The 18770-nt window shown below is 43.8% G+C and overlaps 1 protein-coding gene across 2 annotated transcripts in view; it reads left to right on the top strand.

Annotated features, from left to right (window-relative positions):
* Positions 1 to 18770, top strand: part of GABPA (GA binding protein transcription factor subunit alpha) — a 97482-nt gene that overhangs the window by 21287 nt on the left and 57425 nt on the right. For both annotated transcript variants that reach the window (XM_033942803.1, XM_033942804.1), the window contains exons 3-5: positions 1895 to 2039; positions 3390 to 3474; positions 14744 to 14989. In XM_033942803.1, coding sequence (XP_033798694.1) covers positions 1895 to 2039; positions 3390 to 3474; positions 14744 to 14989 — 476 coding nt within the window. The remainder of the gene's footprint in view (positions 1 to 1894; positions 2040 to 3389; positions 3475 to 14743; positions 14990 to 18770) is intronic.

Below are 18770 nucleotides of genomic sequence, written 5' to 3'. Positions count from 1 at the left end.
CCCACATGAATTTACTAGCTTGTGCTAAATCTGTTGGCATCCCTTAATAAAATACCCCTATGGAATGACGTCGTATTAAATGATTCACAACTAAAATGTTCTATTGATGTAAAAATTAACAGTATTTTCTTTAATAAATTTTAGATATTTTTATATGTGGCCTTTTTTTTCCCCCCCATTAATGATGCTCAAGCAGGCTGACTGCATATTTTTATTTTTATTTTTTTTTAGAAAAAGCAAATGTTTGAGCAATATTTTTTTTTAGTCAAAGTTTATTTATTGTATTTTTGAATACAAATAGAGTTACAGAGGAAACCAGAAACTAGTGTTGCCTGATTCACGATTCGTATCGATTCACTGATTCACTTCAGGTGAATCGATTTAAAACAACAAAAAATCGGCCTCCCAATTCAGTGACTGACCCTCCCCCCTCGCCCCCTAAAGCAGGAATTGCAGCGCTGCCTCTTGCTGGCCGGCCGCTACAGCTCCTGCTTTAGAGGGCGAAGAGGGGAGGGTCAGTCGGGAAGTGCTGGTATCCGGCTTCCCGCTGGTGCCTGGCTTCTCCCCTGGCCTCCAATGCATCCGTTTACCTAATTTCAGCAGCCTGCAGAGAGGATCGTCAGTGCTAGTGATCTTCGGAGCTGTCTTCACTTTGCCGCGGTCCTGCCCCTCCTCTGACATCAGAGGCAGGATTGCGGCAGAGGAAACAGCTCCGAAGGCCTTTAGCAGCTTGCAGAGATCACTAGCACAAGTGATCCTCTCTGCAGGCTGCTGAAATGAGGTAAACGGATGCTCAGGAGGTCGGGAACATGCAGGCATTCCGGGGGGGGGGGGTTAACAGGCCTTCAGGGTTGGTGGTACAGGCCTTCAGTGGGGACAGGCAGGCCTTCAGGAGGGGGTGCAGGCCTTCGGGGGGATGACAGACCTTCAGGGGAGGGGGGCCCTGTTGTAGAAGTACATGGAGGGAGGAAAGGAGGGGTTCAAAAAGGCGTGCATATGCCAGACTTTGGGGGGAAGAAATAATAGGTCTAAACACAGAGGAGAGGGAGAGAGATGGTGAACAATGGGATTTAGGGAAGGAAGGAACATAAAGGGAGAGAAGTTGGACACAAGGGATGGTGTGGAGGGGGGGATAGAGATACTGGATAGGAGGGTAGTTCGGAAAAGAAAGGGAGAGATGGTGGATCCTGGGGTGGTGGGGAAGGAGGGAGAGATGCTGGATGAAAGGGTAACTGAGAAAAGGTGGATCTGTTAATGGAGATGAAAAAATGGAAAAATGCCAGGCCTCCTGGGGAGGGAAGGAAAACGGAAGGAGAGGACAGAGATAGAAGATGGATGGTTAGCATGGAGAAAGAAGAAAGACCCTAGCAAACAAGTTATCAGAAGACAACCAGAGCCTGAGACCAACAAGATTTGAATAATGACCAGACAACAAAAGGTAGAAAAAAAATTTTATTTTCTGTTTTGTGATTACAATATGTCAGATTTGAAACATGTGTCCTGCCAGAACTGAAGTTAGACCGCAAACGTGAGCTAGGATTTAACAGAGAGAGGAAAAGTCTTTTTTGTTTATTTTGTTTACACCACAATGCCAGTGTGGTTAGGAGAAGGAAAAAGGGGGGAAGAGGCTATAAAATAAACCCACCGGGATGTTTGAAAAAAACACCCAGTTGGACAGGAAAATCGAATCGAAAAATCGATTCACTAGGCTGAATCAAATCGAATCGAAATTTTTTTCCCTGAATCGGGCAGCACTAACAGAAACCATGTATCATGAGTTGTACATGAGTATTATATGTACAACAATGCAAGGAGGAAAAAAAAATATATATAAAAGATAATGCCAATGTTTGATCAATATTGATTTGCAATGTCATTGTTCTTTGATGTTCAGCATTGTGGAGCAGACATACACTACAGCAGAATTTGTTAGTCAGGCCGTTGACATCAATGAACCAATTGGAAATCTCAAGAAATTACTGGAGCCAAGACTTCAGTGTTCATTGGATGCACATGAGATCTGTCTGCAGGATATTCAGGTAAAGAGAATGAGAGGACTACTGTTTAGGTTTATATTGTATATGAAGAGCAATAAATGATCATATTCTTTCCTTGTACTTTAAGATGCTTTTTAAACTTTGGCTAGAAAGAGAGAGGAACTCAAAATTCTTATTAGACCAAAAATTTAAAAATATTTATATGATTGTACATGGTGTTCCTAGAAATTTCAAGTATCTCGTAAACATGAAAGATCATTTGCTCATTGTTGACTGACTTTTTAACAAATAGTGTGTAGTTTTAATTTATATTCAGCTGAAAATTAAGAACAAGCTGTCTTCCCCCCCCCCCCCCCTTTAGAGAATGTAAACTATAATCAAAACTTGTGTAAATGGAGAAAGAAGAGCAGGCACTTTGACTGCTTTATTTTGTAAAAGTGAGATAAATTTATGATTATGATCTATAACTATTTTAGTGATTTTCTATTCATTTAGTTGAATAACAAAGGTCTTGGGGGGGGGTGAAGAAGTTGTGTCTGGACTTAGTTTGCCTTCCTGGTTTTTATCAAGTTGCGCTATATGTTATTAGCACGAGCAAGTGCGGTAAATGAGATGCTCATAGAATTTCTGTAGCGCAGCTTGATAAAAGAAGGGGGTTTGTTTTTTATGCATTGTACATGAATATAACAGTGAAATTATCTTACTCTACTGTAAAAGTTTTTTTTATAGGGAATCTGAGTCTACTTAGCCTATAGAGTTTGATGTAGGTGACATTCTGTTCTGGTCTTGTCAGAATGTAAAGGTACAATGATCCTCCTGTAAGAGTACAGTGTTCCCCCAGTCGTTCACGGTTGGTGGTTTGCGGTCCCGGTCATTCGCGGTATTTTCCAACCGCGAACCGCCGACAAGGAGAGGGCAGCGGGAGAGGCAGGAGAGAGCAGCTGGAGCACCAGCGAGTGCAGGAAAACACTCGCTGTATGCTCCGACCGCCTCTTCCTGCACTAAGTCGGGCCTTATCCAATCAGGAGCTGCTTTGACACGCAGGAAGAGGCCGTCGGAGCATACAGTGAGTGATTTCCTGCTCTCGCCGGCGCTCCTGCTGCTCTCTCCTGCCTCTCCCGCTGCCCTCCCCAGTCTCCCCCATTGAAAAACCATATTCACGGTTTTTCACGATTCGCTGGGAAGTACTGTATAGAAGTAGCCTTGTTTAGGATTGTTTAGGATTTAGGATTGTACACATTCCTCTCAACAAAACTATGGTGTTTGACATCAGCGGCTCAGGAATTGATTTATTTTTATCTGATATCACTTGAAAGAAAAGACCTTTTCTGAAAAGTCTCTAATTCCAAAATTGTTCAAAAACTAATAAGTTTCTTTCCTGCTGTCCACAAGCTTGATCCTGATCGCAGTCTGTTTGACCAAGGAGTTAAGACAGATGGAACCGTTCAGCTGAGTATACAAGTTATATCCCGTCCAGGTACCAGAAGTTGCAATTAATTTTACCTGTCGATGTACATTTGGGATGAAAGAGAGTGGTTTTTGAATTTATAGAAAGGAGATATTAATGCTCAGCTCTAGAAGCCTTATTGATCTGGAGTAAAACAAATTATCCTAGGACAAATAGGCAGCATATTCTCACATGTGTGAGTGACGTCATCCATGGAGTCCGGTATGGATAATGCTAAAAGTGTACTGACACTTTAAGCTTTTAAGAAGCTTCAAGATTGCCTGCACCGTGCAAGCATGAGTACCTTCCTGCCTGGCGTCGACTTGCAGTACTTCAGTTCTTCGTTTTCTGTGAGGTGAAGAAGTTGTGTCTGGACTTAGTTTGCCTTCCTGGTTTTTTCAAATTTCAGTTTCTCGGCCTTCAGCTTTTTTCTTTTTGGTTTACATACCATATAATTCTTTTCTACCCTTTTACTTTAGTTTTTTGTCAAATTTTTTTTTTCTTCTTCTCAGTTCGGGCTTTGTGCCCGCCCTCAGGAAATTTGAAACATCGCTGAGTTTTTCTGTCGCAGTTCTCAAACCAGAGTCTTTTGATTTGGCTGCTGTAATTTTTCTGTCAATGTCTAAGCCTTCTAGTGGATGTGCACTTGTTGTAACTGGGCCATCTCTATCACTGACCCATACAAGTGGTGCATTTATTGTCTTGGGCTGGAGCATCGAGTGGACTCTTGTACCAGCTGTCTCACGCTGCAAAAGCATTCTCTTAAGGCTCAACGTCTCCAGCAAAGAGAAACCTTTTAGAGAACCGTCCACTTCCATGACTTCGGAAGCTAACACTATATCGACGGTACCGGCATAAACACCTCCCTTAATGTCAGACTCGTACTGGCATTGGGTAAACCTGCTAAGAAGTCTTTACCATCGCAGACATCTTCTGCATAGAGTCCCTCAATGCGTGCCATGTGTCAGTGCCACCATTGATCTCCATCAGTGTAGCCTACATCACCACTGAGGTCCCTAACGCCTCGATGCCCTGCTGCACCAGAGGTACCAGCTGTACAGCAATTGGTACCAGTGCAGTCTATAAAGTATCAACTCAAGGAGCTGCTTTATTGGGAGCTTGCCATACTGCTGCAAACGCAATCAGCACTGCTTGCACTGCCTCCCTCTGTACCGACCAAGCCTGAACATGGTGCGTTGAGGCCCAGCAGTACCACCTCTCATTCTCCACATCGTAGATCTAAATCTCAGATATCATTGAGGTCCCACAGTACTAGATCTCATTTTCCATGACATAAGTCGAGGTCTACACATTCTCGTCATTGCATCTCCATCTTCTTCATCAGATCAGTACCGGTCTGCTCATAGGAGTGCTTCTTGATGTTCCCATTGATGCCACATGCCATCTACTTATAAACACAAAGCTCCTTCACCAGAGTCCTACAAGGATTTGCCTGGGGTAGGACAATGTGACATAGACCTCACTATGCATGATGATACCAAGCCTGAGCCTGAATTATCTGCGCCTGAATCTTATGGAGTTCTTCTGATCCATCTCCTCCACGCAGGCACAAATTTCATCTTGAAAGCTTATCCTTTACTAAATTCATTAAACAGATGAGTAAAGCTTTACCAGTAAGAATGGAGACGGACTCGGAGCCCAGGGCAGAACTCCTTGATGCCTTAGACTTTGATGAAGTGCCTAAAGACCTTCTCAAGTTTCCATTCCACCATCTCTTCAAGGAAGCTATATTTAAGAACTGGGAGATTCCTTTCTCACTGCCAGTGGTGCCTAGAAAAATTGAGTCCTCATACAGGGTTCAATCTTGCTCAGGCTTTGACAGGCCACAGCTCCAACTCCAGCACCAGTCTTTGTTGTTTGAGTCAACCCTCAAAAAGACAACTAGTTCACGGTCACATGCCAGTACACCGCCAAGAAGAGAAGGTCGCACCTTAGACAAATTTGGGTGTCGCCTCTATCAAAATTCTATGCTTGCCAACTGGGTGCTCGGTTATAATTTATATATAACTTTTTACTTAAAGCAGCTGGTAAAGCATCTGGCAGAGTTTGAGCAATTTATTCCCTCTGACAAACTGCCAGATCATGTGGCTTTGCTCTCTAGATCTAAAAGAAGTGTACACACATTCCCATTCATCCTGCTCAAGGAAGTTCCTTCGCTTTTGCATCAGAACTCGCCATCTTCAGTACAAAGTGCTACCATTCAGCCTATCTTCCTCTCCCAGAGTCTTCACCAAGTGCCTAGTTGTGATGGAATCCATACGAACAAAAAGTTGCTGCTAAGTTTTTATTTACCTGGTTGTTTGGCTAATCAAAGCTTCAATGCGTCAGTCAGCTCAGTTGGCTACTAAAATGACCATAACTCTTCTAGAACTTCTAGGGTTTGAAGTAAATTACCAAAATTCTCATCTTCAGTAAGCTCAAATCCTGGAATTCATAGGAACGGTGCTTAACACAACTCACTTATGAGCTTACTTGCCCCAGTAGAGAAAGGACAGCTTGCTTCATCTTTGCAATCACATGTCTGCTCTTCAAACAATTTCAGCAAGGCAGATGATGCGCCTATTAGAAACATGGCGTCAACTGTTCATGTGACCCCCTTCACATGTCTCCACCTCAGAGCAGCTCAGTGGGATCTAGTGTATCAATAGTCTCAAGCCAGAGAACCACTATCCCTGCGGGGTCAGTCTCCTCACTTCGGTGTCAATTTCCTCATTGGTGGTTACAGCCAGCCAGTCTATCCAGGGGTTTGCTGTTCAATGTACCTATGCACCAAAGAGTTCTCATGACAGACGCCTCAATATATGTGTAAGGAGCTCATCTCAATGGCCTGCAGACTCAAGAAGTCTGGTCCACTCAGGAGAAAGCTCTTTATATCAACCTACTAGAGCTCCATGCAATCCACAATGTACTGTGAACATTTTAGGACCGTCATCTTTACCAGGTGCTACTTGTCTGGACAGATAATCAAGTAGCTGTGTATTACATCAACAAATAGGGAGATATGAGCTCTCTTGCCCATGTCAGGAAGCCATACAAATCTGGAAATGGGTGATTTGACACAATATATTTCTCAAAGCAGTATACGTCCAAGGGAAGCAGAATGCTCTGGCTGATAAGCTCAGCAGATTTCTTCGGCCAAACGAGTAGGCTTTCAAAGCGTGGAATAAACACAGAGGATCTCTAATTAGAAAACTAATGGTATAAATTAATGAACTAAGATAGACTTGCATGGTTTGTGTCTCGTATATGGTGATTTGGTATAGGATGGGCAGGGGAGGGCATTAACGGGAGCTCCACTAACTTGAAACATGAGGATGTTACTGGCCAGGCTCTAAAGTAAATAGGTTGGAGTGAGCTTATATAGTAACTTCAGCAATTGGAACCTAGGATAATACCAGGTGGACTCTAGTTTATGGCCCAGAAATATCCAAGAATATCATATTTTTAATGAGAATAAATAATGGGCAGACTGGATGGACCGTTCACATCTTTATCTGCCATCATTTACTATGTTACATCTCCATTTGGGGAACTCCCCTAATAGATTTATTTGTGTCCCCCAGCAATCAAAAGTTACCTCAATTCTGCTCCAGACAGTACTGTTGGCATCATCTGGAGGGGGATGCTTTTCTTCTTGATTGGTCTCGTAAGTTCCTGTATGCATTTCTGCCAGTACTTTTTGTGGAAGACATTGTTCAAACTCAAGCAAGAACTAGTCACCATGATCCTCATTGCCCAGACAACCCTGGTATTCTTTTCTACTTCAACTGAGTGTCAAGGATCCTGTTCCATTACAGATTTTTCTGTCTCTTCTGACTCAGAGCCAAGTTTCCCGTCTTCATCCCAATCGCTAGTCTCTACATCTAACAATCTGGTACCTCTCGATGGGCATATAGATAATTTCAATCTCTCTGCCCTGGTTCAGGCTATTCTAGCTGTTCAAGGAAACCCTCCACTCAGTGAAGCTATTGTTTTAAGTGAACATGTTTTACCTCTTAGTGTAGTCACCATTAGTTGGACCCTAAAATGACCTCAGTTTCCTCAGTGTTAAGACTACCTTCTGCATTTCTCCAACTTGGGACTCAAAACTGCTTCTGTAAGAGTTCACCTCAGTGCTATTAATGCCTACCATACTCCTTTCAATAATAAACCTCTGGCTACTCATCCACTAATCTCCAAGTTTATAAAAGGACTCATGAACTCAAAATCTCCCATCAATCCCCCTCCAGTTGTTAAGGATCTCAGTGTAGTCCTCTACATTCTGATGAAACATCCATTTGAACCTCTTGTAATTACTCTTCTTAAGTACCTCAAGTGGAAAGTAGTTTTATTAATCTGTATCACTTCAGCTTGATGAGTCGGTGAACTCCAAGCATTAGTCTGTGATCCACTGTACAGTACACAGTTTTTCACCATGACAAGGTGGTTCTTCGGACTTATCCCAAATTTCTTTCGAAAGTAGACACAGATTTTCATCTCAATCAATCCATTGTACTAACTGCTTTTTTCCAAAGCCTCATTCTCACCCTGGTGAAACTGCGCTTCACACTTTGGACTGCAAACATGCCTTGGCTTACTATTTGGAACATACTAAGCTGCACAGAACTTCTGTTCATCTGTTAATCTCTTTTGACCCTAACAGATTTGGAATACCTGTAATTAAACGGACTATTTCCTTATGGTTAGTAGCCTACATCTCCTTTTGCTGGGCTGCCGCTCAAGGGACGTGTTACAGCACACACAGTCAGATCAATGGCAGCATCAGTTGCCTTCTTACATTCTACTCCCATTGAAGATATTTGTAAAGCAGCTATTTGGCCCTCAGTTCACACATTTACATCCCACTACTGTCTGGAGACTTTTTCCAGATGAGATGGTAGGTTCGACCAAGCAGTTATACAGAATTTATTTTCTGCTTGGAGGCCAACTCTCCCTTCATTCCTTTGTAGTTAATTTAGGAAGTCCCACATGTGAGAATGTGCTGCCTGCTTGTCCTAGGATAAAGCACAGTTACTTACCCTAACAGGTGTTATCCGGGGACAGCAGACAGATATTCTCACATTGCTCCCACCTCCCTTGGTTGGCTTTTTAGCTTGTTCACTGAACTAAAGTACCGTGAGCTGATGTTGGGTGGGAAGGCACATGCATGGCGCGGGCAGTCTCGAAGCTTCCTAAAAACTTAAAGTTACAGTACACTTTTAGCGCTGTCTGTATGGGCTCTGTGGATGACATTGCTCACATGTAAAAATCTCCCTGCTGTCCCTGGATAACACCTGTTAGGGTAAGTAACTGTGCTTTTTTGCAAGCTTTGATAACATGACAGCTCTCCATAAGTTTAAACATGAGTTGACAAGATCATGCAAGACTTTATCGAGCAGTAATAAGCTCTTCCTTATTTGTCTTTTGCTTAATTGAACACATACAGGAAGATATAGTCATAATCTAACTTTTCTCTTCTGTTGAGCTTCCCTTATGGATATCCGTAAGGAACTTTTGCAGATGGATTCTCTGTGGGTGAATATATGTTAATCTGCTGAAATGGTCTGTTTTTAAAAAACTGTTCTACACTGTGGGGATAGAGGGAAATGTGCTCATCTACTTTTCCTCACAGAGAAAAGAGGCAGTGCTGGAGACAAGCTCCCGATACAAAGAAGAGAATTTCATTTTGAAATCCCTGCACCTGCTATTCATGGATTAACCTGCATCTTGTAAAACACTGCACCACTATCCCTGGCCACTGCAAATTTCAGTGGGCAAGCATCTTTCAGAGACTAAATATAGTGAGGCTGCCATGGAGTACTGTCTCAAATTATGACCAATTATCGTATATACTCGAATATAAACTGGGATTTTGGGGCCAAAAAAATTGGCCCAAAAATGGGGTCCTGGTTATTCGGGCCAGTGCCCCCTCCCAGAATTATTGCAGGATGCCGCCAGGCTCTGCACCTTGTTTCCCCTCCCTGCCCTGTTCTCGTATCTTGTCTGCCGATCCCTGGTGGTCCAGAGATGCAGCGGACAGGAGCGAGATTTCCGTGCTCCTGCCCCACTACTAACCCGGTCGTTGGTGGCAGCTGCGAGATCGGGTTTCTTCAGCCCCTGAGCGGCTCCGAGCAGGGGTGCCAGCAGGGAAGAGGGCCAGAGAGAAGGAGAGGCATTGGCGCCAGCTTATTGCCTACAGGAGTGTTTTTCAACTACTTCAAGCTAAGTACCCCGTAAGTCTAACAAATATCAACTGAATACCCCAACCACAGACCTCCCTAGGCCCACCCAAGCTCTGCCCCAGATCCTATCCCCTTTACTAATTGTAATGCAATTTTTTCCATTCATTTTTCATATATTCACAATATACACAGCAGATATAAATTCTCAAAACTGCCATATTTCAATCACTATATTGAAAATAAAATCATTTTACCTACCGGCAATCCTCTGCAGGCTGCTGTAATTAGCTTTAAAGGTGAGACTGGAGGGGGGAAGCCGGAGGACACTAGAGAGAAGGGGGAAACATGCAGGCTTTCGGCGAATTGGGCAGCGCTGGCGCTGTACTGCATAGGGAAGTCAGCTGGCAGGCGCCTCTTTTCCCCCCTCAGTGTGCCGCGGCACACTTGGAATCTCAGGAGGCACACAGTTTGAGATGCACTGCCCTAGTGTTTCAGTTCTACACATATGGGTAACAAAACTCTCCAGTGGGAGATTTTGTAAAACCATAAAGAAGGGCATATTATTTGTTTAGGTCTGCCTGCTAGGAATTAATGAATTAAATTTTTGTGCCCCTGACCCCCAAAATTGATTAAATAGTACGATTTGATAAAAGGCTTGGCAGTGGATAAAGAGTATAAATACACTTAATTTAAACCAAAACAGTTGTTCCTTTTTGTTTCAAATTGTGTAGCTTGAAGTTATTTGAACCATAGAAGAGGTTAGGCTGTAGCTATCGAGGTCAGAAGCAGTTATCCAAGTTCTGCATGCTGCAGATTTTAGCAGTCTTACCTATTAAATTTCTTCAGCTATTTTCATATTTAACTGTACAGTAGAAGGGAGTTTTAAGCTGTTCTATTGTGTGAAATTAACAGTAAAACTTCTGCTTGTGAAAGACTCTAGAAATTTTTGAATTCTGTAGTCGCCTAGAAAACCCAGAAGACTAGGTCCATTCAAATTCAGAAGTTTTCAAAATGTTCCCTGGTACAACAGAGACTTCTAAAACTGTTTAGAATGTTTCTGTATTATGATTTTGTGTATGTCTCTCCCCATTATAACTAAGTCCTCTGGTTTTAGATTTTAGCTGATAACGCCAACATCCTCATTGAAGAGCGAGGAAAAGGTGTTTATTGGTTAAACCCATCAGACAACACCACTTTTCCTTAGTATTCCCTCAACCCTCTCCCTGGCTTGTTATGTATTCATCTCTCGGTTTTGTTTTGTTTGGGGTTTTTTTTTTTGCCTTTTTCTGTGCTGACGTACATATTTGATTCCAATGCAAAAGCACTGAAACAATGTTTTTTTAAACCCTCAAAGAACCCTGAAGTAGCTGAAAAATAACCTATATTTAGTTAACAATTTTTAAACATCTAAGAATAGAAATCCTGGTTATAACTTTGATGCAGCTAGTTCTTCTGACTGTTCCAAACTCTGAGATGGAACTTTAGGAAAAAGAGGTGGGGTATTTGATTCCATTTTAAAATTTGGGCACAGTTTAGGCAGGAAGAAGGAGAAGTGGCAATCAGTTCCTTGAATTTTTGTTTTGTTCCTCCCCCAACCCTTTTATAATAAAAGCTTTGCCAAAGTTCATTTTAATGTTGTGAAGGTAGGTTGTTGATGAGAAATCAGACTTAAAACATTAGGGAGGGGTGAATAGGACAGGAAAAAGGGAGCTTTTTAAGATCTTTTGAAAATAAATTCATGGGGCTTAGACCAAGGCTGTCTAAAGTTTCCTACTTTTCCTTATTTTCTCTTCATGATATTTTAATAAATTCTGCCTGCATTTTGGTACTTTGAGATCTTTTAATTTGGAACATTTCTCTCTGCCACAGTTAAACCAGTTGATGGAAGTTCTGTAACTATCTCTGCTCTGATCTCCCCCACTACTACCACTGTCACCATTATGGTCCCCCAATTTCCTTCCTGGAAAATTGTTTTCTCTGGAAACTCTTCTCCACTACCTCATTGGCTAGTAAGGCAGTTTTGGGAGCAGATTGGCTGCACTTCCTGCTTTTCTCTTTTACCTCAGATGAGTGGAGGGCCTTGGAATTCTAAAGCATGGCCTATTTTGCCATTGCTTCGGGGGAGGGAGGATGATAGGAGCAGCATCTTTTTATACTTTGTTTTCTACACTCTTCCTCCACTACCGCACCCCTTCTTGTACACCTCAGCCCTTCCAGTTCTCTCGCTCATTCTCTCTTATCCTTTACCTTATTTCTCCCCTATCCCCCTTTCCATCTAGTTCTTTCAGTAGTTCTTCACTTTCCCACTGTGGTCACCAAAGGCAGAGGAAAAGAGGTCTGAGAATCTAACACAATAAGCAGCAGCAAAGCTGATGTTGACACACTAACGGCCTCTTTTACAAAGCTGTGCTAACGGCCCCGAAGCCCATAGAGATTTAAAGGGTTTCGGGGCAGTTGCTGCGCGGCTTTGTAAAAGAGGCCGTAAGTAATGGAAAAAGCAGTGACCCTAACAGACATTTATTCTTTGTCTTTTTCAGTTGTATAAGTAAATCATGCCAATATCAAAGCTATGTGGCTGTTCCTTTCTAAGTGTAAATAGTTCCATGTTTCTTGCTTTGCTTTTGGGGACTGGGAGCCAGAAATGATCTGTGCCCATGGAAGGGGCTCTGCTCCATTTCCAAGGAGGAGCCAGAACTGTTTTCCATTGCCAGCTCTGCTCTGCCCACCATCTCCCTTCTTTTCATATATGTCCTTGTGTCTTGGATCTAGACTAGAGAATGACATTAGTTTGTCCCTGCCCCATTCCTGCAAACTCTCTCCCCGTCCCCGCACACACTGTCTGATACCATCTGCACAAACTTCAAATAGTTATGATTTTATATTGAAATCATTTCATTAAAGTATAAAAATAAAAAATATTCTGTACAACTGTCATTCATAAATCACAAATGCAGAACAAGGATCAACAAAACCCTTGTCTCCCCTCCACCCCCTCATAAATATCCTCTCCACTATCAAGACAGATTGAACAAGCCAAATTACTACAAAATGCTTCATAGAAAAATCATGCTAACAGAATACCTCAGTGATGCGCACAGATCACAAATACTAAATCCATAATAGCTGACCCAAAAAAATAAATATAAATTAACCAAAATCCCAAGAAGTCACAACTTGCATGTAGTACATCATCAAAGAAATAGAAATAGGCATTTCCTCTTATATTGTTCAAAACATAAAGATCACATGTGGCAGGGATTGAGTTAGGGGAATGTAACTAGGGCAACTGCCCCTGGCCAGAGAGAGCCCTAAGCCTGCTGGAAACTGAAGAAAGCACGATCTGGTAGTGGGTTTTGTGGTCCCCAGCTATATCAAACACCAGCTTTGGCAGGATACATATTTCAAATCTGATATATTTTAACCGTAAAATAGAAAAAAAACAATTTCTACCTTTTTGTTGTCTTGTCACTTTATTTTTCAAGCCATTTTGGTTTCAGGCTCTGGTTTCAGTTTCCTTCTCTTTTAACTCACTCTCCAGGATTTCCTGCCCATTTGACATTCTTCTTTCTTCAAGCTCTGTGTATGTATCTGTGTATGTATTTATCCCCATGTTCAGCATCTCCCTTCTCTGTGTCTCCTATTCTTATTTTTCTAGTATTTCCCCTGTATCCATCTCCCTGTCTTCATTATCATTACCATTCTAGGTCCCTATTCCTTCCCCTATGTCCAGCATCTCTCCTCTGTGTCCTATGCCCCTCCTCAAGTCCAGTATCTCCCTTCTGTGTTCCTATTCTCCCCCATGTTTAGCCATCTTCCCTTTGTCTGTACATACTCCCATGTCTGGCAGTGTCTCTCTGTGTCCATTCACCACCCCATGCAGCATTCCCTTTGTGTCCTATCTCTATGTTCCATCCATGCTCACCATCTCCCCATATATCTCCCTGTGTCCAGCTTCTCCCCTTTCTTACTCCCTTACACCAATGTATCTCTCACCTTCTCTTTCTTTCCTCCCTCTGCTGTGTTCAGTATTTTACTTCCTTTTCCTTCATCCCCTTGGTTCAGCATCTCCTTCCCTTCTCTCTCCTCCTTCCTGCAGGTCCAACATCTCTTTCCCTTTCCTACGGTTCCAATCCTCCCCCCAGCACCTCTCCATTTCTTCCAGCTCCAGTATCCTTCCTTTGCAGATCCAGCACCCTCTTTGGCTCTTCCTTCCAGCCCTCAGACCAGGTACAGCACTTCTTTCTCCATTCCCTTCAGCTCTGGAACCAGCCAGCTAGCATCCCCTTTCATACAGGTCATAGCAGCAGCAGAAGCCCTGACTTCCCCCCCCCCCCCCACTCGAGTCCAGCAGTCCTTTCACATGGGTACACACTGACAGACACATCTAGATTACCTTAAGGAGCCTCAGCCACACCATGGAAAAGAATCTTCAGTGGCCTTCTCAAGGGCCTTCCTTCTGCCAGGTCCCTTCGCAGAAGGCTTCTGAAGATTCTTTTCCGTGGCATGGCTGAGGCTCCTTAAGGTAAATAGTTGTGGGGTAAGAGGGGAGTTGGGGAAGAAGACATAGAGATACCGACCTGGGCACAACTTTTTTTGTACCGCGAAAGCAAGGCTTTTTACTGCTCCCACAGGGTGGTAAAAGGCCTTGCTCCCATTCTCAATGTAAACCAGCTGATATTTTTCCCATTCCCACATCATTCTCTAGTCTGGACAAAAAGTGATAGAATGCTGCTCTGGGTAATAGACATATAAAGGGATTGAATTAGCACAAGTCTTGTCATCAATATTGGGACTAAAACCTTGAAGATTGAAACTTGTGAGCAGGGATGCCAAGCTTGTGATAATTCACCCTCTTTAAGTGTCATCTTCAGGATAATCCCTCCCCTCCTGGCCCTTATATAATCAATAGATTAGAGAGTAGAGTGGCTGTTCTGGCCTTTCTGTATTCCAGACTTGCATTCTTGAGACAGATGACCACTTCTTAAAATAAAATGATTATATTTGGCAGAGGACAAGAAATCCAGAGCTTTTATCTATTTATAGTCCTGATTAACCATAAACACTTAAGCATGTTTCTTTCATTTTTAATACACACATTTATTGAAATAAATGTGCAGGGTTGGAGCCAAAGTTAAACATCCTTGAGATTGTAAAGCCGGTGGAAACAGTCGAAGTAGTCATTGACCCGGATGCCCATCATGCTGGTGCTGAAGCTCAGCTTGTGGAAGAAACCCAAGTGATAACACTGGATGGCACAAAGCATATCGCCACAATGTCCGATGAAACATCTGAGCAAGTGACACGATGGGCTGCTGCACTGGAGGGGTACAGAAAGGAGCAAGAACGCCTTGGGATACCTTATGGTAAGAATTCTATTCTTATTTTCAAAAAATACCACACTTAAGCATACTTAGTTTCTTCATTTGATATATAAAATAGCAGCCCATTTTCAGTGTACATAGTTACATGTTTTCCTCTGAAAGCAAGCTGGATGATGATATTCTTACATGTGAAATGATATCATCCCAATGGAGCCCATGCAAGAAAATTGCCCAGCTTTTTTTCTCAAAGATTTTGGAAGCATTCTACTGCGCATGTATGCATTGCCCTCATGCTGCCGTTGCATATGATCTTGCCAGTCTTCATCTTTCTATTGAGCAGTATGGATGTGTTCATTGGTCTTCAGCTCACATTGGAGATTGCCTTGATGCATTTCAACCTTGTCTATTTTGTTTTAACTTCTCATAATGTGTAAATCTCATGTCTTGCAGGGCCTCTTACCTGGTAGTCTCTCTTAGGTAGGGATTTTGGCCCTTACTATAGTTTTTCCTTTGTTTTCTGTGGCACACTAAGGGCCTTTTAAACACTGGGCACCTAGCTGGTTAGATATTTTTTTCAAGGTCAAGCTGTTTGATTCCACTATAGTGGCAGTTTTTTCAAATATTTCCCAGAAAGCTCCCAGTGGCTTTAAGAAGTCTACCTAGTGCAATAGGATCATGTCTGTCAAGACACTTATAATTGCTGCCTGGTACCTGATCATGACTCATTCTTATAAACTGCAGATATCAAATAGAGGCATCAGAGGTCATGAAAAGTAGCACAAAAGGATTTTTGGTGCTGAGAAGTCCAGTCCATTGATATTCACAATGGGAGCATCAGTTTCTGTGACTGGGAGCTGTATCAGACACCGAGGACATTGAAGGGGTTTCCACCTTCCTTGATATTAAGCATTAGGAGAGACCATTCTGGTCAGGTACCCTCAGATTCCCTTCCCCCCCTCCCCTCCCCTCACAAGGACCAGGAAGGATTTGTCCTTGTCTTTTGACAACACCAAGGGATGTGATGCCATTTCCTCTCAAAGCACAGCACCAGGATTATTGAGGCACTGAGGTCATAGATGCCTTTGGAGCATCCCTGAAGTGAGGGTAGCTCACCCTTTTTATAGGCATCAGATTGGGGCAAGCCAGCCTCCAAAACACCCCATGTGTGTCTGAAGGACATGACCACATTGACAGAGTTTCCATCTGACAGTGGTAGCCTTTGAGGGAGTGGCTCTTGGGTAAGCTCAGGAACGGATGGAATGCTACTTTGTCAAGCAAGAGGCCGTTGCATCAAGGGCATCTGCCAAGGATAAAAGCCATTCATCCCATCCTGGAGACTCGGTCACTTCTTGCAAGTGATGCTTCAAGGCCTCAGTGTCTGCATCAGGGTTGGTGCCCACTGTGCCAATGTTGGTCTCCAGCCCTTTGGAGAAGAAAGCTTACCTGATGCACCAGAGGTCTCTGGTGCCTTGATGCCCCAGGCCATGACCTGACTTCAAGGTTAGTCATTTGAGGCAAACAGAGCTCGGGCATCTCTAGGGGCATACTTCTCTCAATCATACACTGAACACGTCTGGGTGTCTTAAGGAAGCACCAGAGGTTGCCTTGGTCTTTCTTCTACTACTCTCTATTATATGAGAGGTGAAAATTTTCCCCAGAGGAGCTCTCATTCTTTGAATTTGTAAAGTTGTGAGTTAGAAACAGAGATATTGGACATCTTCCAGTTTGATTTCACAAAAGAGGCCGTGGCCATGCCCATGCCCATACACAGAATTCCGAAGATGTACAGATGAAGATAAAAACACAGAAATATAGAAAAATTAAGGCAGATAAAAGACCATATTGCCTATCTAGTCTACCTAGCCATGCCATCTACTATCCCTTAAAGATCCAATGTACCTATCCCAAGCTTTCTTGAATTCAGGTGCAATATTTTTTCTCCATCTCCTCCACCAGGAGGTCATGCCACACAATGCCTCTTTTTCCACACGGCTGTTGGGAAAGGGTACATAAAGTAAGCCGGGACCAGTGCTAAACTGGCAGGCCATTGCAAGCACTCTTTTCACTGTCTCTCATCCATCAGATAAAGCCAGACCACACCAGTAGCTGCAAACTCAACTCCAATTGTCATTTTTTCTTTGCCAACAGGAACAGAGGCACTCTCTTTAACTGTGTTGTTTCAGAACAGGTAACACTATTTATCCCAGGACAAGCAGGCAGGTATTCTCACTAGTGGGTGATGTCATCCGACAGAGCCCCGACACGGACATCTTGAAAGCATGTCTTGCTTGAAGAAACTTAGAAGTTTCGAGATGCCCGCACCGCGCATGCGCCAGTGCCTTCCCGCCCGATGTACCGGGCGTGTCTCCTCAGTTCTTTTCTTTCCGCGGAGCTGAGAAGTTTGTCTTCATTCTGCGCTGACTGAATTTCAGTTTTTTGCCTTCTTTAACCCGCGTTTCTGTTTATTTCTTTGACTTTATTTCAATTTTACTTTATTTTTCTAAAAAAAAACAAAAAAAAAAAACTTAAAATTATTTCTTCCGGCGGTTCGGCCGGGCCGGCCTCGTGGCTGCGGCCTAGCGGCTTCGACCTTGCAGCGTCGATTTTCCGGCCTATGTCCCGACCAATCACCGGTTTTAAAAAGTGCAGCAAGTGCCAGCGTGCGATTTCGCTGACGGACCCACACCGACGCTGCCTTCAGTGTCTTGGTCCGGAACACGTTCCGAAATCGTGCCGGCCTTGTTCCACGCTCACTGCGCGCTCGTTTAAGCGGCGCTGCTTGCTCTGGGAGTCGATGTTCAAGATGGAGACTGCCAAGGACATCTCTGCTACTGCGGCTGTTGAGGTTTCGCCGGTCCATTCGAAACCTACGTCTGCGACTCCTGCATCGAGCATCGTGAAGCCCGCATCGTTTGTCCCGGCTTCAGCTTCGAGTTCAGCATCGGCACCTGCCTCCGTCTCCTCGGTTCAGGTACCGCCTTCCACTGTCCCTCCCGTGGTCATCAAAGTACCTAAAGCTAGCAAGCAGAAGCACTTGGCCACGAAGGAACGCGAAGACCGTGCAGGAGGACCCCCTTTCGGTGCGGATCCCTCCATATCGGCTTCGCTTCGATCCCTGCTAGAAGCTCAGTTTGTCGAGCTTATGCGCACTATGGGACCCCGGCTTATCGCCAACATTCAAGGTGAGATTCCGACCTCGGTTTCAGAGGGCGGTCCGCCCCCTCCCCCTCCTCCTCGTCGTTCGATCTCTCTGCTCGACGAGGGGGATCGGCGGAGGGCGGCGGAATCCTCCAGGAGGGCTTCCCTTCCTGAGATGCCACCTTTGGAGCCCATCACACCTCCACGCCAACAGGGTGCTAGGGCGGCTCCTGATAATCGTAGTCCTGGGCATACTGCATCGCAGGAGGAGTTCTTCCGCACTCCATACCAGACATGGGTGGCGCTGCGTGAATCCGCATCTCTGCCACCTCTGCGATCCACTGCATCGAGCCCTATCCATTCCTTTGAGGCTTCGAAGGATCAATCGATGCATAGAAGATCTCGTTCTCTGTCCCGTCACCGGGAGGGGCATCGATCTCGGCACTCTTCTCGGCACTCCTCACGTCATTCGGAGGTGTCTCCGCAGAAGAAGATGCAGCGTTTGGGATACTCCTCGTCGGATGTGTCCCAGCCGGAGGGGCCGGAGTATTTATTTATTTATTTATTTATTTGGATTTCTATCCCGTCCTCCCAGTAGCTCAGAACGGTCTACAAATGAACATACACAGTGGAGAGTAAATAGACATATAAGTAATACAACAGGTTTAGTAATTGGATTTATAGA

The sequence above is a fragment of the Geotrypetes seraphini genome, chromosome 4, assembly GCF_902459505.1.
Source record: "Geotrypetes seraphini chromosome 4, aGeoSer1.1, whole genome shotgun sequence".
Lineage (NCBI taxonomy): Eukaryota > Metazoa > Chordata > Amphibia > Gymnophiona > Dermophiidae > Geotrypetes > Geotrypetes seraphini.
This window is presented reverse-complemented; position numbering and strand designations above follow the sequence as displayed.